The 21,224-nt window shown below is 44.3% G+C and overlaps 1 protein-coding gene across 3 annotated transcripts in view; it reads left to right on the plus strand.

Moving 5' to 3' along the window:
* LPIN2 (lipin 2) overlaps nucleotides 1–21,224 on the plus strand; it is an 81,036-nt gene that overhangs the window by 27,488 nt on the left and 32,324 nt on the right. For all 3 annotated transcript variants that reach the window (XM_036823721.1, XM_036823720.1, XM_036823723.1), the window contains exon 2: nucleotides 17,094–17,294. In XM_036823721.1, coding sequence (XP_036679616.1) covers nucleotides 17,103–17,294 — 192 coding nt within the window. In that variant the 5' untranslated portion in view covers nucleotides 17,094–17,102. The remainder of the gene's footprint in view (nucleotides 1–17,093; nucleotides 17,295–21,224) is intronic.

Genomic DNA, 21,224 nt, shown 5'->3' on the forward strand with positions numbered 1-21,224 from the left:
AGCCCACACGCAGCAGTGAAGACCCAATGCAGCCAAAAATAAAATAAAACAAATAAATAAATAAATTTATATATAAAAAAAACCCGTTAACCTCTCTCAGCAAAACTCTTATCGTTGTATATAATTTGTGTTTTATATTCATATCTTAGGTATTAAATATTTAAAACCAACCCAGTTCTTCTGAAGAAAAGATTAGACACCATTTCTAGAGTCATTCTTGCATAGGTACTGTACATTATCTCATTGAAAGTAGGAAAAATGTTTGATACTTTTGCTGTTTTGCTGCTTGGTTTAAAAAATATGTATATCTTTTGTATTTGTCTCTTCTTTGAAGCCTTTTGCATAACCTAGAATCATCTTTGCTTAATTTAAGACATTTAGGAAGGGTATTTTTCAATGGGTGGAAATAACAATATGCTGATCTTATTTTGTTAGATATTGTTTCAACTCTGTGATGAAATCATCTCAGAATTGTGTGTGCCCTTGGTGTAGCATCTAGGCCTCAGCCCGGATCTGTGTGGAAAAGACCTTCGTCAGAAACGTGCCTGAAGCCGGTTCCGGGAAGGCTGGAGGGGAGCTATGTTATCTCTAGAGTGTCAGTCACTTGCTGAGATGCGGCTGAACTCCACTTGACCTGCACGTAGAGAGGCTGCATTCAGTCAGGTCAAGGGGCAATAGCTGAGATTGTAAAAGCCCTTGATCGTCTTTGTTTTACGTTCTAACAAAGCATGAAGTCATAAACCGTAACCGTAATAGACAGACACTCAGAAGATTGCAATTACGTTGGAAACGTCATTCCTTCAAGGGAAGCGGGGCAGGACAGGCACACCCCTGGGTTCTGTCCCTCCCCGAACGCTGACCCACTTGCCTGCGGTCATCAGACACAGCTTGACAAGCTGCCATTTGGGGTCACTTGTCCCTGTCACTTGGGGTGGTCTGGCCATCGGGATTTCTCAGGCCTTCTCGGTGATTCCTGAGTTGGACGGTCACCAGAGCCCCTGCTGAGCTTTAAATGTAAAATATAGATTTCCCAGACAGACAGAGTCAGAATTGAGGAGGCAGTGGAGCCCGGGAATTGTTTTGTCTTTAAAGCTGCAGACTTTGTTCAGATTTTTCCTGCTAAAGGCCTTTTCTGTTTGAGGATCCAGCCCGGAGTTGCGTTTAGTTGGTCACGTCTGTCGTCTTGCAGTCACTGACCGCCCCCAGTCTCCCGCTTTGTGACATTAACTGCTGAGGAGAGCGCTGCTCAGTGCCTCTGGAGCTCCCCTCAGCTGGAGGTTGTCTGTGGCGTCTCCTGATTAGATGGAGCTCGTGTGTTTGTGGCAGGAACAGACAGCACAGCTGTGATGTGCTCTTGTCAGTGAATCATGAGGGGTCCCTGGTGTTGGTTCTCTTGTTACTGTGGAGTTTCCCTACTTATCATTAAGGCGGCGTCTGCCAGATTTCTCTCCTGTGAAGTTACTTTTTCCTTTGGTAATGAGTTTATATCTTGGGGAAGATAATTTGAGAATATACAAATACCTTGTTTCTCTTCAAACTTTCATCCTCTATTTTTAACATCCTATGTCTGCCACAGGTACTGTAGTGTTCTAATAGTGGTCTTTTATTTCCCTCATTTGTTATTCATTGGAATTCATCTTTAAGAGAAATCTGTCCCTTCTCCCTACTTATTTTTTTGATTTATGTCAGTGTGGCCTCAAGAATATTCTGTAGGTTATAATCTGTCATTATTTTGTTGCTCAGATTGTTCCAGGCACTCTTTCACATTGGCTTCTGTGTTCCTTTAAAATGCCCCTAATCCTTTGATTTTGAGCACAGGATTCCTACTTTCTGGCACCATGAGATGTCCCAGCCCTGGGACCTTTTACTGGAAGACGGTATTTATTTATTTTTTTTTTAAATTTTTTTGGCCCTGCCATGTGGCATGTGGGATCTTAGTTCCCCAACCAGGGACCGAACCCAGGCCCCCTACAGTGGGTGGAAGCGCGGAGTCTTAACCACTGGACCACCAGGGAAGTCCCTGGAGGACGGTATTTAGAAACTAGGATCTGGGCTCTAGGTGTGCATGCTGCTTCTAGTGTCCTTGATTCTCGATCGTGGCAGAGGGAGTAGGGATATTAAACACGTGTTCTAGCCCAGGTGTAAGCACGTCTGTACTTGTGCATCCGTCCATGGAGACTTCCGATGCCTGTCCAACACCACAGGGTTCATGTTAGCCTTCCTTCTAGGAAATTGTATTTTTAGAAGCTTCGCAGGTGTTGGGATCACTCAGACTTGGGGATACGAATCTGGACCCAAAGGCTCTTGTGGCTTTGAGTACTCACCACTGATGGACGGTCTCCGACTCGGTGAATCATCATTTTCCATTCTGGCTTAGTCGTCACTTCTTCTGACACTGAAAAGAATTATTTATTTATGTATCTATTTTTTAAATTCTATTTATTTATTTTTATATTTGGCTGTTTTGGGTCTTCGTTGCTGCGCGCGGGTTTTCTCTAGTTGCGTCCAGCGGGGGCTACTCTTCGTTGCGGTGCGCAGGCTTCTCATTGTGGTGGCTTCTCTTGTTGTGGAGCATGGGCTGTAGGCGCATGGCTTCAGTAGTTGAAGCACACGGGCTCAGTAGTTGTGGCACACGGGCTTAGTTGCTCTGTGGCATGCAGGATCTTCCCAGACCAGGGCTCGAACCCGTGTCCCCTGCATTGGCAGGCAGATTCTTAACCACTGTGCCACCAGGGAAGTCCTGAAAAGAATTTTTATGTCACTCTTAGCCCTTGTAACTAAGGGATCTCAGCCTCCTAGGAGTAAAAGTCCCCAGGTCTTTGTAGTGGAGTAGAAACCCATCCAGTTTCATGGCTAGCATTCTTAAAAAACTTTGTCAGAGAAACTGAGCACACCTGAGGGAATGTCTAGTGGTTTGAATGCGGAGGAAGGCCGTGTGTATATTTATAAACACACAGTCCATGCAAACAAGTGACACACCAGTTGCCCTAAATTTCACTAAAACCAAATTTATCTTAATCCTTGCTTTTCTTTTTGATAAGGCAGTATGCATTTTTTTTTTTTTTTCTGAAGTGTAGCTTGCTTTCTAAAGCAGGTATTTTCTCTTATCAGACATCAAGAGGATAAACCCTTCAGCCTTGGTTGTTGAGGATGTTTGGTTTGTGAACTTTAGGCCTCCATGTGCTTGTTAGGTTAGCAGCTGTGAAGTTAGTTAAAGTAGTTGCAGTGAGTGGCCTTCAAATCCTACTGGCTCGTTCATCTGGCCTGTTTCTACCTGAACTTAACCAGGGTACCATGTGATGGAAGTGGAGAGCCTTTCAACCCAGGGAATTAACACATTGGGACAAGTTGAAAATTTGTACTTAATTTATCTGTGATATTAACTAAGGTTCTTTGAGGGCATGAGAGGGAGATGGATTAAGTTTAACACGTCTTTCTATAGACCTGCAAACTCCAAGAATATGTCCATTTGTTCCCATCTCACAGCTGTAATTTCAGTTGCAAAAGAGTCCTGATGTCAATTCCTGACTTCTAGGTCAGTGAGTAAATGGAAAGAACTTCAAATCAAGTCAGATGTTTCAAAGGAAATTGTATCCTACCAATGTCTGGACTAAAGTGATAGTCATCACTGAAAATACTACATATGGTTTATATAGAAACTTGCTAAGATTGTGTGCCTTTCTTGTGTGAAAGTGAGCCAATCAGATTTCCTGTTTTATTTTCAGTTGCTTATAGTTATCAGTGATCACCACCAAAATAGGTTAGCCACAAGTTCTTATCCAAGAAAGTGTAGGATGAGAACATGTTCCTTAAAACATACATTTATGATCATAACGTAATCACATCTTGAAGGCTACTCCTAATGAAAAGCTTTAACATTTTTCATGTGTGGTAGCATGCGGCAGAATCGTGGCCTTCTAAAAGCACTTATGAAATTCCTCCTCATTCGTAGCCCTGAAAATTACAAAAACTTGGCTTTGGTGTGTTGAGGAGCTTGTGGCCAGGATACAGAAAGAGCCCGGGCGTTTGAGGCAGACATATCTGAGCTTTTGTTTGTGCTTGTCACTGTGTAATCGTCTGACGCCTGGTATGTTGCCTGTTTTCTCTGAGCCCCAGTTTTCTTGCTTGTTCAATGCATCTAACATTACCTTACCTAACCGTGATGATTCAATGAGATGAGGTGTGTACAGTGGCGTTTACCCCATCACTGCCCCACGGAAGAGTACTGAATTGTAGCTTAGGTTACATGTGGTTTCTCAAGGCTGCACATAGTTTCAAATGTTAGGATGTGAGTAAATGAAGAGTTTGAATTGTCACCAGTGTAAGTGGACCTATTTTAAGAAACTCGCACATATGAAAATCCAAACTCATAAAACAGTTAAATTATTACCATTTTGTACAATGATTTAAGGAGGGATTTATCTTAATAGCAGGCTCCTCTGAGTGCACTGAAGACATCTTTAAAACAGTACTACTCCTAAGTATTTACCCAAATGAAGTGAAATTATGTTCACACCAAAGCCTGTACACAGGTATTTTTAGTAGCTTCATTTGTAGTCTCCCCAAACTGGAAACAACCCAGGTGTCTATCGACTGGTGGATGGATAAACAAACTTTGGGACATCCATACAGGGGGATACTACTTAACAACACCAAGGAACAAATTGCTGATACCTGCAAGAATATTGGTTAATCTCAAATGCATGATGCTAAGTGAAAGAAGCCATATTCCAAAGGGTACGTACTCTGGCTCCATTGATAAGGCATTCTGGAAAAGGCAAGACTATCAGGACGGAGAACAGGTCAGTGGTTGGCTTGGGATGAGGAAAAAGGATAGACTACAAAAGGGCATAGGGGCATTTGGGGCGGCAGTCTAGTTACGTGTCTTGATTATCTTGATTATGGTGATTACGTGGTTACGTGGTTGCATGGTTAAAACTATGAAAGGGTTAATTTTACTCCATGTAAAGTACACCTCATTTTTTAAAATCTGTCTTGAATAGTTCAAGGTACAGCTATTTGAAATCTTAAAATTGCATTTCGTAGCAGAGTTTGCATGAACATTTAGCTAGTTTTTATGTGCTGATAGGTACAACCATTACACAAAGGTTGACTAATGTCTTTCATGATTAATTATAAACAGAGTCTTAAACTCAGCACATTTCTTAATGATTTTACTTCCACGTTTCTCTCTAGTTTCTGGTGAGGTTAAACGTTCCCTGTAACATTCTGATCTGTCACCTCAGGTACAGGTAGATTAGAACTGGGCATATTTTACACCATGACAAGAAGAGATAAGAACTAAATTGCCAAAAGCTTGTTACTCTGCAGTTTGGGAACTGAAGGGAAAAGCAGTGAAGAGTAATGCAGGGATGAGAACCGTTGAGTTTCATAGAGCTGCGGGGTTTGGAGCAGATTTGGTCATGGGAGTGATGTGAGGGTTGAGGAAAGTCCTTGGGGCCTCCTCCTCGTGTGCTGCTTGCCACACATTTTATTATGTGTAGTGACGTCTAAAGGTAGGCGTCAGATTGAGCACTTAGCTCCGCTTGCTCTGTTACAATTCTGTTGAAGAAAATGAATGTCCAGGTACATTGCTGAGCTTTAGGAAAATGAAACTATTGCGACCAGCCATGTACTGTGAAGGCTGTGCCTTGTGGTGTTGGGCGTTTTCCTGTAAGTAGACTGGCTGGTAGAAAACGGTGACCTAAGTGTGTCCTGTGTCATCTGTTTTTCGTGACCGTCTTGCCCTGGCCCCTGACTTCCCCCCAGGCCCGGGCTCGTCCGCCACAGCGGCTGCAGGCTGCTCGGTGCTCTGCACAGCAACCTGCACGGCTGTCCTTTGTTCTCACAGGGGTATTTTTAGATTTACCCATCGGAGGCGGGTGTCATTCTTAACTGTCACCCACGTAGACTAGATTTATGCAGGGTTTTTTTGTGAGATCTTCAGTAGCATCTGGAGAAAAGCATTAAGTTCTGAATATCTGAGCATTGATTTTGGAACGTCGGGTTGGCCTCTACTGCTGGCATTTTTAAAAAACATACACGTATGTTACATACATATACGTTTAAAAATACATACACACACAGTCTCTTCATCTGCCTCTGATTTCTCTCGTTGGGTTACAGGGCAGCACATAGCGTGTGTTCCTCCTTCTCCTTGCTGTTCTCTTCACCAGACCTTGCGTTCATCACTCCATCCATTCCTTGATCCAAAAATGCTCCTTAAGGACTTCCTCCTGCAAGGCACCGTGCCAGGCTCTGGGGCGACGGTGAAGCGGCGATACTTCTCCTTCCTTGGTCAGAACCGAGGGTCCGCAGGTGGGATGGACAGTGACCACGTGGGCCATGCTGTGTGGGGAGGGTGGGCGCCCTGGACCCACCCAGCCCTGCGCCGCCTCCTGCTTTCTTCCTGACCGTCCTTGCCCATCTCTTTCGACCTTCTTGTCCATTGTGCTCTGGGTGTTCACAGTCTGTTGTGGACAGGCTTTATTTGTTCCCATCTCCTTCTCATCTAAGAAGCCTGAAACGTCCTTGCCCCTCGAATAAAATATTAGATCAACAGCCAAAGTAGTTGATGGATGGAGAAGAAAACTGGTGTTGGATTTTGAAGGGTTGTCTTGAAAGTTATTGGGCCGGGGACTATGGTGGAGGGCGGGGAATTGATGGTTTTTGAAGATGAAATAGGTGACGCTTACGTTCTTCCTTTAGTTATATCTGTCGAAAAGCTGGAGCAAATAGTTGATAAAACTTAGGCCTCCCCTCAGGAAGAACATATATTGCTGTGGTGGTAAAGTGTCTTCCCCGTGTTGAACATTACTCAGCCCGAGATAATCGTTCATCTACTTTGTAGATAGTGTGGTGAGCTCATAGAGAAGTGAGCCCAGTGAGCAGAAATCTGTGCTTCCAAACTTCCTTAAAGAAAATGTGTTGTGACATTCAAAATCTGAATTTATCAACGGACCAGCCTTGACAGCTTAGCTTAAGGCAGCTTCATGTCCTTTCGTTTAAAAAAAAATACCATGAGTTGTTCAGTAGAAGGCTTTCACTGGGTTACACTTGGGAAATTTTCTTGCTGAGTGTCCCAGGGTGTTTTCAGGGGGGAGTGTGATAGAGGGCTCAGGGTGGCTTTATCAAGTCAGAATCAGTGCCGGCCTGTCTGTATTTAAGTGCTTTGTGGACAGACATCAGAACTGGACTCTGAACAAGCCAAGCAAGCAAAGAAGACCGTGACTCTTCCTCATTCAGAGAGGAGGGCTGTGGGCATCGATGTCATGAGCTGGTGGGCCCTCCGGGTCACCACTCAGGTGGCTCGGCCCCGCCGGTTGCTGGTGGCACTGGCTCTCTGTACACACTTCAGGAGTGTCTGTTAAGCCCCGTTTGGGTCAGATGTCTCCCCACCCCATCAGCCAGCTGATGCCAAGGCTTGAATCCCCTATTACAAGATGAGAGAGGAAATCATTGTGATCCAGGAGCCCTGTTTTATTACCTTCTGAGCTAACCACTGCATCATGTATCTGTTAAATTCCAAAGCAGGAATATATTTTTTAAATTTTTTACTGGAGTATAATTGATTTACAGTGTTGTGTTAGTTTCAGGTATACAGCAAAGTGAATCAGTTATACATATACATCTATCCACTCTTTTTTTTTCTTTAGATTGTTTTCCCACATAGGCCACTAGAGAGTATTGAGTAGAGTTCCCTGTGCTGTACAGCAGGTCCTTATTAGTGATCTGTTTTATATATCGTTGTGTGTATAGGTCAATCCCAATCTCCCAGCTTATCCCTCTCCCCCCTTATCCCCTGGTAACCGTAAGTTTGTTTTCTACATTCGTGACTCTACCTCTCAAAACAGGCATGTTGATCAGAAATTCTCTCTTCTGACATATCCTGAAGGCTGATGTTGAGTAGTGTACCGGGTTGTGATTAGGGAACGAACGCCTAGGAAAGCAGTCTGCCCAGGCCTGAATTTTTTTTTTTAATTAATTTATTTATTTATGGCTGTGTTGGGTCTTCATTTCTGTGCGAGGGCTTTCTCTAGTTGCGGCGAACGGGGGCCACTCTTCATCGCGGTGCGCGAGCCGCTCACTATCGCGGCCTCTCTTGTTGCGGCGCACAGGCTCCAGACGCGCAGGCTCAGTAGTTGTGGCTCACGGGCCCAGCTGCTCCGCGGCATGTGGGATCCTCCCAGACCAGGGCTCGAACCCGTGTCCCCTGCATTGGCAGGCAGATTCTCAACCACTGCGCCACCAGGGAAACCCCAGGCCTGAATTTTTATATATGATTTTTGACAGAACCACTGCTGCTAGTCCTAGACTTCCCAAGTCTTATAAAATGATCAGGTCAGCTGTTTGTTCATTAAAATGTATAAAATTCACAGTCTGTTAAATTTGGATCCAACCTCGAGGTAATATGTATGCCTTTAGACGACAGTACAGACTTCAGCCCCCAACAGCTTGGTTTTTTCAACAAGCCTAATCGGGATTGGGAGGAGAAAGCTGCTGCAGTAGAGACCGGAGGTCCATCAGAGTCATGGTAATGGTAGGGCCCCACTTCCGGTTTTTATGTCTGCATTGGAGCTTAGGAACCTGTATTCTTATCCACCAAAACTTGATTCTGTTGCCAACGGTCCAAGGACCACTCTTTGAGAAGTACTGACCTACAGTGTGGCCCCTGCCAGCTTTCTTCACTTAGCAGGGGGAAACGAGGTTGGTAGACATAAACCGGTCCCCGACTGCCTCATATGGTGGAGGTGATGGGGTTGCTTCTCTTTAGAAAAACAGCTGACAGGTTAGTAACCTACAGGGAACTAACTAGAACCCTCAGTCCTCCAAAGAACACCTCGCCCTCACTAAATCTCAGTCCCTCCAGAAGGAATCTTCCGAGTCCAGATGCCAGCTCAGGAAGAGTTCCAGAACTCCCGTCTTCCCAGCACCCAAGGTTTTAAGCCTTGGCTGAGTCCTTTTTACGAGCGTGATTTTGGAAGCAGCAAGAATAGGCATGGAATTTTATCAGAGGGGCTCTTTTACATGGAGCTCTGCTTCCCTAATCTGGCTCATCTTCATAATCAATTATTAAACTTTTTTTAAAATTCAAGAAAATTTGCAGTTTTAAAAACTGTTCAGGATGATTTTCATGTACGAAAAATTTTGAACCAGTATAGTAAGTAAAACTCTTGAAGTTCAACCTTACTGGGAAGTTCCCCACCAAATCTGCCCTTTTTGCTTCCCTAAGTTGATTTCTTCACCGGTTGAAACAATATTTGCTGAATCCCAGCTAGGTGCCAGATGTGTTTCTAGCTCCGCCTAGAACTTGTGGCTTGATCCTGCCCGTGCTCTCCCTTCCCTCACGTCTGCCCTGGGTCGGTCACAGGTCCTGCTGCCTCAGTCCCCTCTGTGCCTCTGCTGCTCTTGGAGCTGTGCTGCCTCTTGCTGGAACTGGTTGTAAGAGCTTCCGAGGTGGGCTCTGCCTCTAGCCTCCTCTTCCCCAGTTCGTCCTCCCCACCCCCTTGCCCATCGTGCCACTGCCTGCCCCTGGCTGGTTGCCCTGATGCCCTGAGGGTGAGTCCAAGGCCTTGCGTCATCTCACCCTTGCCTCAGGCTCCACGCACCCTGCCTGGTCCCTGTCCTCCAGGAACCTCCTTTGTTTGGCCTGATAAACCCTGCCATTTTCGCCCCTAGAACAAACATAAATATGTTCTGCTTCCTGAAGCCTTTCTGGACTCTCCCATGCAGGTTTTTTTCTCCCTTTGTCTGGTCTTCCTGAGTCACCAAAATAGCTGTGATCACAAGGTATTATGTAAATTAAGACAGTATTTATGCCTCTTTCTCTTGTTAGACCCAGGACTTCTGAGGGAAAGAGGACAGAGTTTTATATCGTAGGGACTTACTGTGGTGCCTGGCAAGAAGCAGGTACTCAGTTTTGCTTGACTCTTACGAAAATCGTCCCAGACACAGCCTGGGATGATGGCTGTTTTGATAGGTGGATTACACGTCCTCTGTTGTGTTTTCCTTGAAGGAGTCGCGCAGTCCCGTGTGATTGTTTCTAAATTCAGTCTGCAGAGGTATTCCTTTGAGGGGCCTTTCCTGGATAAGGCTTTCACAGCCCTCCTTTTCCATCCCGACAGGAAGGCCACATGGAGAACTCGGTGTGTGCAGGCAGTTTGCCGGGGGACCCTGGGTGTGGGTCTGTGGACTCGCGCATGGGGCCTGGTGGTCTGGGGATGGCGGAGCCCCCTGCCCTGCGGGGCCCTGACCCCGTGCTCTGGACAGGACACTGGGGGCAGTGCATGTGGGTGCACAGCCGGCGGCGTTCCTCATGGACCTGGGGCTCCAGAAGGTCCGAGGGGCTCACAGACTGTCTGTGGGGCCCTGAGCCTGAGGGCCTCTCCTCGTTGAGGGCGAGGGCCATTCCTGGTGCTGCTGTTTCCTGTTCTGATTTTATAAAGCAAGAATTAAAGGCAGCTACTGTGAAATAAGAAAAACACATTGGCATTCTGCTCTGATGGCAAAAGAGAAAACAAAACGGAGAGGTGTTGCCTTGAGTCTCTGGCGGGAACCTGTCCCCAGGGCGTCTCCTGGGCCCTGGGAGGGGTCTTGACTTGAGTTAAGCCCCCGGGGGACAGGCAAGTCCCCTGGGCCCCTGCCCTCCCGGGGAGGGAAGTGACTGCAGATCTTGTGCCCGTGGTGGGGGGGGGTGCGGGGAGGCAGGCATGTGAAAGGAGACTCCCTTTGAAGGTCAAGTGAGGTATGTTTGAGAAAGTTCTTGAAAGATAAGTGCTACTACTCAAATGCAGAATGTAAGCTTGGTTGCCTGGAGCATAGGTGGGAGCCAGATGGTGCCAGGTCACGCTGTGCTAGTGTTTGTTTCCTGAAGTTTCTAGAAGGTTCTATTCCCTCATGGCACATTCCTCACATCAGAAGGTTGGAATGTTGAGGGCAAGTTCTTTGATAAAAGCTGTTCTTCTCTGTCCCTCGTGATCTCCCAGGACGTCCACGGGCTGGTGGCCAACCCCGCAGGGAGGCAGGAGGGCGGGTGTGGCTTTTTTGGACCCTGTAATCACTTCACATTTGTGTGGCCAAGTAGCATTATGTGGAAATAATGCTCCTGTTGCTGAAAGCAGCAGGATATCTGGGGGCTTCGTCAAGGCTTTTATCATCATTGCTTAGAACATTTCTGTCACTTAGGGATGCAGTTAAGGACATAGGCTCCAGTATCAGACTTGAGTTTGAATATCGGCTTTACCACTAAGTGCAGCGACCTTGGACAATTCTGAGCCTCCCTTCCCTCCTGTAAATGGGAATGTTGATACCAAAGTCCTGGGTGGTTCTGAAGATTACATGAGATAATGTACAGGTTAGCACAGCACTTGACGTGTGATAGACGTGTAACAGCTGTAGTTGTGTTTGTTAGTGGTAGTAACTAGTAGTACCAGCTAACTAGTAGTACCCAGCATTAAGAAGGTAAACTTAAAACTTACGAAACAGCGTCTGAAGCCTGTGCTCCGCAACAAGAGAGGCCGTGATAGTGAGAGGCCCACGCACCGCGATGAAGAGTGGTCCCCGCTTGCCGCAACTAGAGAAAGCCCTCGCACAGAAACGAAGACCCAACAGAGCCATAAAAAAAAACAAAACAAAAAACTTACAAAACAGACTTTGGTTATATGTAAGCGTAGTTAACAATGTGTCCATTTTTGTATTGATAACAATTTAGAAATCGTAATATTTTAATAGCTACCTATGTCTCTGTGGTTACTCTTCCCTAATAAAAGTGATTTTTGATTGAACATATCACCTTTAAATAGTTTGGGGGCAGTTTTTATCAGAGGGGTGTTTGTATTTGAACCCACTTACTGATGCATTCCATATATAAATCTGTACTGCATATCATGATGATTGACTTTAGTTTCTCTGATGCTCAGGAAAAGCTGCTAAGCAAATCTTTAAACCTTTGGTAAATAATTGAATCTTGAAAGCTGCCCATTTATTCCAGATACTAGTGTATGTTTACTTTAAAATGTTTGATAAGAAAAGTCTGATAGTGGGCACCACTGAATTTCATGCGTGAAGGACTAATTGGTCTATTGAATTTTGTGTGTGAAGGGCCATTTGGCCTCTATGAAGTATTTTAGTCGGTTACTGTCTACTGATTCTTTCCATTTTCAGTTTAGTGATCCGTAAGTGCCTCCCTGTCTTGGGAGCTCTCAAGAGGTTAGCCGGCTCGTGTGCATTGTGCTCTCAGCATGTAAGCCTGGCCCCAGACACACACTGTGCCCTGAGTGGATTGGGCATTGGTCAGGCCTGTCTGTGCCATAGTGTCTAGTTTGGGATCTTCCATTTAAAGGAAGTCAGTTCTCTAGTTTGTCATAAAAGTGAAAGTAAACCCAGTCATTTCAGCTATTTTAAGGACTAAGAACGCTTAGCTCAGAACAGGTGAGACCCAGTTGGGTTGTACAGTAAACTCTTTGGTGTGTGGTGGTGTCCTTTAGAAGAGGGTGGTGCATATGCAGTGGGATTTCTGGTGGACATAGTAACCAGGGCTGTCTGTCTGGTATTGGGATAAGCCTCCTCATGAAAGGGGTGAGTCTCTGTCTACTGGAAGTATCCCAGAATTGAAAAGCGGTATAGCATATGATGCTTAAGAAGATACTTGTCTTTGGCAGCTCAGGCTGCTATAACAAAATACCACAGACTGGGTGGTTTAAACAACAAGGATTTATTTCTCACGGTTTTGGAGGTGGGGAAGACCAAGATCAAGGTACTGGCCAATTCAGTTCCCAGTGAGGGCCCTCTCCCTGGCTTGCAGACAGCTGCCTTCTCACTGTATCCCCACGTGGTGAGGACCATGCTCTTGTCTCCCCCTCTCTTTATTAAGGGCATCGATCCCATCATGCGGCCCCACCCTCATGATCTTGTCTAAGCCTAATTACCTCCCAAACGTCCCACCTCCAAATACTGTCACACTGGGGGTTAGAGCTTCAACATAGGAATTTGCGGGGGGGGGGTACACACTCAGTCCATAACAATACTTAACCTTTCCAAGCCTCAGTTTCATTATCTTAAACATATACCTGTAACCACCTATAAAGTGGTCCTGAGATGATAATGCATGTATAAGCTTGAGAATTTGGTACATGGTGAGGTCTCAAAAAATTGTGACGATTGTTAACTTTACCGTATTTCAGAGATGTGATAAAAGCGTTTTTGGTATTTGTTGAAAGACAGGACTGGATAAGTTTTTCCAGTTCTGAGAATCAGTTAATGCATTTTAATATTTTCCTTTGTGCCTTTGAGCCTGGGGACAGGGGTGCTGCTCTGTGGGCATCCTTCAGGCACACGTCGCTCCTTCTGTGTGCTCATCTTTACATTAGTTGCTGTCTTTGTCTTGTCTTTGAATTTTCATGTGTCTTCTGTCACTCTGTTCTTGAATTCATTTCCCCCTCTTTTTTTTTTCTCATCATTCACTCATCATAAAACGTGACGAATAGTTTACGATGTATATTATTTTGCTGTATTTTTAAATCTTTATTTCAAAAGCCAGTGTCTTCAGTGGGGGTGTCCCCCACATGTGAGTGGGTTACTTCATCTGTCTTTTCTGCCCCTGTTCAGAGTCCAGCTTCCCTAGGTGCTGACGGGGACAGACTGGTGTCAGGGGCCTGACTTTTTTCTCACTGGGCTCTATCGTGGCTCCTGCTGGGCTGGGCGTGTAGAAGTAAAGAGTTAGGTGCAAGGTTTGGCTTAAAGAGGAAGCTGTTTACCCAGCTCTTTGCCCAGCCTGGATGGGGTGCCCCTCGTCCCCCCGTGGAGGCACCAGGCCTCCCATTACTTTGTTTTCCCAGCCTTCGTGATATGAACAGGGTTGTTTCATATCTGCTGAGAGAAAACCAGTGATTTGACAGCCTGTGTTTTTCTACATTTAGTAACTGGCATTTACACAATAGACTTTCTTGTATAGCGGCACATCCTTTGACCGTGGTAATTAAAATCATCTCGAATAGATGTAGTTACACTTAATTATGGATTCTGTCCTCTAGTTGATGTAAGCTTATGACACATTTAGTTTATAAGACTGTTGTTTATGGCTGAATGTAGATGCTTAAGTTATCATTTTTCAGTTTCTTTTAAGAAAAGGCCTATATAATTTGTTATGAATTTTTTTTTTAGATTTGTAACAAAACTCATTTTTAAATTGCTGCCATCATCAGTCAAGCATAATACAAAGATTGATTACGTGGGTGCTGTTTGCCATGACAGGCAAAAAGGGTGTTGTGAACACATGTTACTTACAGAATATGAAAATTCTGATGGACTGTTCTAGGTTGCTGAAAAATACTAAAAGAGAGTGAAAAGATGAACTACTTAGGACTAAATTTCATTTCACTTCTGTTTTTGGAGACATTCTTAACATATAAAAATTGTACACCGTGACCCCAAAAATAAGGAACAAAAAGATGTGTATTCCCTTTTCCTCTAAGTTAGTTGTAGTGCTCTTTTATAAAACAAAATTTAATTAAATTTTCTGCATCATTAGCCATTAGGTAAATGCAAATTAAAACCAGTGTCACTACATACCTGTCATCATGGCTATAATAAAAAATAGTGACAATGCCAAGTGCTGGCAGGGATGCAGAGACACTGCATCTCTCAGACATTGCTGGTCGGAGTGGAGAATGGTACAGCAACTCTGGTGGCAGTGTCTTTAAAAACTAAGCATGCGATTCCCATTCAGCCCAGCAGTCACGTTCCTGGGCATTTTACCCTAGTCAACTGAAAACTTATTTTCACACAAAAACCTGTACATGAATGCTTATAGCAGTTTTCTTTGTGATAGCCAAAAAATCTGAAATAGCTCAACTGTTCCTCAATAAGTGAATGTTTAAACTATGGTACATCCACACCATGAAGTACTAGGCATCAATAAAGGGGAACAAACTGTTGATACATGCGCCACGCTGGATGACTCTCCATAGAAATATGAGTGGGAAGAGGCGGTCCCAGAAGGTTAGATACTGTGTGCTTCCGTTTATGTAACGTCCTTAAAAATGGCAAACATCTCAGAAATGAAGACCAGATTAGTGGTTGCCAGGGATTAAGGGGGGAGGGCAGACAGAAGGCAAGTAGGTGTGTGTGACTGTAGAAGGCCAATAGGACAGATCTTTGTGACGATGGCAATGTTCTGAATCTTAACTGAATCAGTGTTGATACCCAATTGTGATACTGCACTAGAATTTTGCCAGATGTTACCATTGGGGGAAACTGGGTAAAGTATACGTGGGATCTCTTCGTATTATTAGTTACAACTACGTGTATGTGAATCCACAATTATCACGATACAAGATTAATTTTTAGAATATGAGATGTAATACGAATATTCTGTTAAAACACTACCGCACATGTTTCTTTTTTATTCTCTTCTGTTGATGGTTCGTTTGACCATTCATTCCATGAATATTTAAGGAATCATTATTGAGCGCTTGATACGTGCTTAATTTGGCCTTCCTCTAGAGTTCAAATCAATTATTGTAGACCTGAAATCATACCAAGTTGTAACTGTTTTAGAATTTACCTCATAAAGGACGCCCGCCGCTGTATTCTGCTGTTTATTGGTAAGTTTTGCAGCTGGTTTACATCCTCAAAGCCAGCTTCTTCTGTAGGTGCATTTTGGAGCCTTGGTAGCATTAGCTTTAAAATATTCAAAACGTTTTCCGGGATAAAGTTATTGTGGCTCTGCTCCATGCCATTAAACTGATGGGCCTTGATTACTGTGTACAGGAGCAGGAGATCCGGGCACTGCCCGTGGGTGCTGGCTCTCCTGTGGAGAGCGGTGGGTTTTTCTGCAGCAGGGGTGCTGGCAGGCCCCTGGTTGTCCCGTGGATGGCGTTCTTCTAGCTCAGCTTTGGACTTACCTGACAGCATAGAATGTGCTCTCGGGACTTTTCTGAGCATGTAACTTTGAACTCCAGGCAGCTGAAAGGCTTTTGATCTGGGTTTAGAGACAGCTGTGCTTATGGTGAATACCCTGCAGAATAGGCTGTCGGGCCTCTGGTTAGGTGGAAGTCGGCTTCCGGATGAGCAGAGCTGTGGAGGGCCTCTGGTTCCGTCTGCATCCCTCCTGTCCTCAGGAGAATGAGTTTTGCTCAGTTGTGCTTTAACACTCTGCCAGGAGAGCCGGTGTCTAATGAGTGCACTGCGGTCGTATGGATAACTGGGAATAAAATCTGACAGCCTTAGGACTAAAGTGTGGCTGTTTCTTCCTAACGAATGAAGAGTTGGGGGCCCAGCCCCCCCCATCCTGTGGCCAGATGAAGTGTGTGGTGGCCCTGCGCCCCGGTCGGGTACCCTTGCCGCCTTTTTGACCCTTTCTGGAGGACCCTTTACAGTCTGGCGATCCTGATTTGAATAGGTCCAAGATTAAAACCCTTTTCTGTGCTTTGAACTTTGTGGGACATGAATATATGTTCTAGTGAGTTGTGTTGAAGCACTGACGGGATTTTCCCTCAAAGTACTGTTATAAATTGGTTAGACCCAGCCTAGTTCACCAGTTTGTTTGTTTAATCTAGCGTGTCTCTGAACCATAGTCGATTAATTCCATAGAAAACCCATCTCTCACTTACCTTCCAACTGGAACAGCGTGATTTCAGGTTCCTCTTGGGAGTGATTTTCAGTCACTTCTCTGCTTAGCTGCTTGGTCGGAGTGGATGCACTTTCCCCAGGTCCCAAGTTGTCTTGGGCAGGAGGGCCGTGTGGCAGTCAGGGCTCTTTGGGGATCTCTGTGGGTTCTGAACTTTGGGGGGAACGCCCAGTGGCAGCAGGCTCGATCCGCGATGCTGGAAAGGGAAAGGGGACTTCTGCATGCCCGGCTGGGCTGCCTGTCAGCAGCAAGGCGGACGGACAGTGTGGGGCTGCCCACGCGTGGAAGTGTGTAGCGGCCGCATTAGCCTGAGACGCAGGGGCTCAGCGTCTGCAGGGCTAATCAGAGTCTGGGGTACGTACGAGCCATGTAGTTTTAGGCCCTGCGGTTTTTTTCTCTGTCGCTGTCATTAGACCCACGAACTCAGCGTTAACATCTCATCTGCTTTTTTTCTTGTCTGTTATAGTCTCAGACCATGAATTACGTGGGGCAGCTGGCCGGGCAGGTGATTGTCACTGTGAAGGAGCTCTACAAGGGCATTAACCAGGCCACGCTGTCCGGCTGCATCGACGTCGTGGTGGTGCGGCAGCAGGACGGCTCCTACCAGTGCTCGCCCTTCCACGTGCGCTTCGGGAAGCTGGGCGTCCTGCGCTCCAAAGAGAAAGTGGTGAGTGCGGGCGCGTCCTGTCCTCCAGGAGGATGAGAGGCCGGGGGGCAGAGTAAATCGTTCCTGTGAGCTCTCGGGACCTGTGTGTGTGTTTCTGTTTTGAAAACCTATATGCTTTTGAAAACAGCGGTATGGGAAGTCCGTCTTCTGTACTGTTTTTGAAGTTGCTTCTAAATTCAGAAAGCCCTACTACAGGAAGTCTAGGGGGAAAAAGAGGTGAACATCATCTTAATAATCCTATGTGTTGCAACTCAGAAAATCAAAACAGAAACTAGAATTATAAATGGGGAAATCAGGTGTATTTAGAAAAAGTTCCTTTACCTTTTACAGCACTTTAAAATATTTAATGTAATGCCTTCAGACCAGTTGTGAATGGAATAGATTGGCATGCTCAAGAGTACGTTTGTTTAAATGAAATACATTAATGCCAAGTTTGTGCATTTATTTTGACAAAGCTGTAAAATCTTACTTGTAATCTAAAGTTTATTGTAAATACCAGGACTTTTTCCCAAATCTGACTGAAATGAAAATCTACAGGCTTTTATTTTAGGGAAGATTCTTTCAGAAAGAAGGTATTTGTGTTGGTTTTCCTTTTTCTTTTTTTTTTTTTTACATCCTCTTTCCTTCAGGTTATGGAGCACTTGGAAAGTCTGTTAGTATATCTGATCTGACATCAATCACGTTAGAAAAAGCTGAGCTAACAGTAAACTTCGCAGGTACATAGTAGTATTTTTCTTTCTACTCCTGTCCCACAGTATCTACTTAAACAGCATAAGGAGATTTTGTCAGGATTTTCAAGCGCAATGAAAGAATCCACACCATTTTGTAGCACAGAAGTATGTGTTAGAGGACCATTGTCCTAAGTTGAAAACATCTGTTTTCAGATTTCGGCTAATAACATAGCTGATCCTATTCTTTTTTTGTGTGTGTGGCTGCGTTGGGTCTTCGTTGCTGTGCGCGCGCTTTCTCTAGTTGCAGTGAGTGGGGGCTACTCTTCATTGCGGTGCGCAGGCTTCTCATTGCGGTGGCTTCTCTTGTTGCAGAGCACAGGCTCTAGGTGCGCGAGCTTCAGTAGTTGTAGCGCACAGGCTCAGTAGTTGTGGCGCACGGGCTTAGTTGCTCCGCAGCATGTGGGATCTTCCCAGACCAGGGCTCGAACCTGTGTCCCCTGCATTGGCAGGCGGATTCTTAACCACCGGGCCACCAGGGAAGTCCCTGATCTTATTCTTTAAAATAGAAATTTCCCTCCATTTTAATTGAACTTATGTTATTTTGACAGTGGCTGGAGAGCCATGTTTCAGGGTGGCAGGGCTTGTGTGATCCGGCCTCTGTTCAGAGTCACTCTTTGGAAACCAAAAGCAGTGGTGATGTACTGAGTGATTGGGAAACTTTCCATTGCAAAACAGTGTTTAGCCACAGTTTAGCTTCTCCAGAATTTTTTTTTTCTTCTGGTAACACTAACCTGTAGTATTTTCAGACTGTATCTGCTTTGGAAGCATCAGCAACAAACTGTTTATGCACTGAAATTTCCCATTAATTGTGCCAGGATCTATTTGTAAAATGGCTTACAAGCCTTTCCCACCACCACCACCCCCCCCGCCCCTTTCCCGTCTATGATCTGGGTTTTTGATTAGCAGATTGGATAAGTCTTCTGGCCTTCAAACTGGAACCCGCGGGCTGATGTATATAAGCATTTGTGCATCTGTAAATGGGACTGGGCAGATAAGAGCTCTCTTTCTGCATGCTATATGCTTCTAATTAAGAAAGTAGACAGTTTCTGTATGAAGCTACACAAATCATTGCGCTCAATATCTTGTCAAATCCTTAACTTTTAGTAGAAGTCTATCCATGAGACCCAGGAAAAGAGAAAAGTTCTTTCCTGTTCTTTTCCTGGGTAGCCCAGAAACCCAAAGTATATATTTGGGAGGAAATTTGGCTATTTGAACCAAAGCATAGCATTCCTGTGACAGTAAAACCAAAACCACGTCTGCCCTGAGACACTCTGGCAATTTGGATGAACTATTTGTGTTATTTTAGGTCATTCTGGATTAGGGAAAGCTGTCCATTGATTTTAAATTAAGAACCCAGTTTTCAAATATGGGGACGCCTATGAAGTGGACTTGAAATCATAACCACCTTAAAACCTCTGGTTAGAAAGATGCAATATAATAATTTTCCCACTGCCGTTGCTGTGTTCTTGTTTGATAGAACGCAATACTCCCTGTATATTTCATAACTCAGGAGCTGAATTTCAGAAGGTAAACCTGCACTTGATATTTTTTAATATTAATTTTGTTGATTTAACACAACTGATGATTTAATTACTTATCAAAGTTAAATAACACAGTGTATTAGGACAGTTTCCATTGTGGATGACAAAAATCCACCTCACACTAGCTTAGGCAAAAAAGGAATTAAATTGGCTTGTGTAAGTAAAGTACACGAGTATTTGAATGAGTCAGGGCTTTACTTAGAGCCTCTGAAGGTGTTGTCAGAACTGTCTCTCCTCACCTCTCCGCTCTGCTTCCTTCTGTGTCTGTCTGTCTTATGCAAGATGGCTGCCAGTACCTTCAGGCTGACTTCCATTGACTCAGCATCCCCAGAGGGAAGACAGCGTCTCCTGCCTACAGAAGGACCAGTGTTAGCCGCCCTGTCAGCCTGGGGTCGCGCGTCTCAGGAACTAGTCACTGTAGGTGGGGGTGGAATATACTGACTGGCCTGGCTTGGGCGACAGCCCCACTGGCACTCTCTGCAGCTGCCCCGGAAGTAGATGGTCTGGAATAGAGGAGACTAGATCCCCAAAGGAGACGAGAGACATTCTTATCCAAAGGATGGCCTGCCAAGACAAGTGTCTGCTACAACCAGCATTTCTCAAAATCAGTTATGTTTCAACATCTGTCACATATGTTGAGCAAAACTAAGGCACGGTGTAGGAAGGATGACTATATGGAAATGAGTGTTTTAGAAACCAGTTTACTAGAAGTAGTAACATCAAAATGAGTGTCCTCTTTACAATAGTCACCTCGGGAAGCGTTTATTCCAACTTGGTGCCATCTCTCAAAATATTTTTAGTATTTTTCCTTTGTGACCTAAAGAACTCATGGCATACATATTCCTTTAAGTATGCTCCATATCGGCACAATTTGATGTTAGGTTTAATTTTTGGAGAGAACCAAACGCCATTTAGAGTCAAATCAAGAGACTAAAGTAGTCGTATTAAGAAATGTCGTATTTGATCCCTAAAAATACGGGCTATAAATATAAACCAAAGGGTTAACTTTTCTAAAATAGTTTTAAAACAGACTTTGAATTTGCATCCTAAAGAAGCGTCATTCCGTTTTCCCAGCTACATTAGATAAATGGGTAACCTGCAAAGGTGAAAATTTTGAAGGACAATATTAATTTGAATCTGTTATTTTTTATTAAAATAAAATAACTTTAAACATTTCATTTGTACTGTTTAGTTTAACTTTAAAATTTTATATAACAGCAAATCAACGAACATGGTTATTTAAATTATTTTATATGTCTAACTTCTAGTTGAATAAATTTAATTAAGTCATCCTGAGAAACTTGAAATCTGGCATTATGGAGTGAATTTAGTTTTTCCCTATCTTCTTGCCTATAGTCCAGAAAAAAATTTTTTTTCATTACTTTTTCTGTTCTCACATAACTTTTTCAGTTAGAAACATTCTTCCTATGATTGTGGAAGAAGCTGCTGTTATTACAGCTGCTTTAGAAACCTTAGATGACGCGAGATGCTTATGTGACTTCAACTAGTTTATTATGAAAAAAAAAAACTTAAACACTTATCTGAAAGCGTATTTTTCTTTAGCCTGGGAATTTGTTGCAGTACTTTGTTTTAGAAGAGTTAAGAGTTCATGCCATACGCAACTTTTTTAGCAGTGAATGTTCCCAGTAATAGAAAGC

This window comes from Balaenoptera musculus, chromosome 14 (assembly GCF_009873245.2).
Source record: "Balaenoptera musculus isolate JJ_BM4_2016_0621 chromosome 14, mBalMus1.pri.v3, whole genome shotgun sequence".
NCBI classification, from domain to species: domain Eukaryota; kingdom Metazoa; phylum Chordata; class Mammalia; order Artiodactyla; family Balaenopteridae; genus Balaenoptera; species Balaenoptera musculus.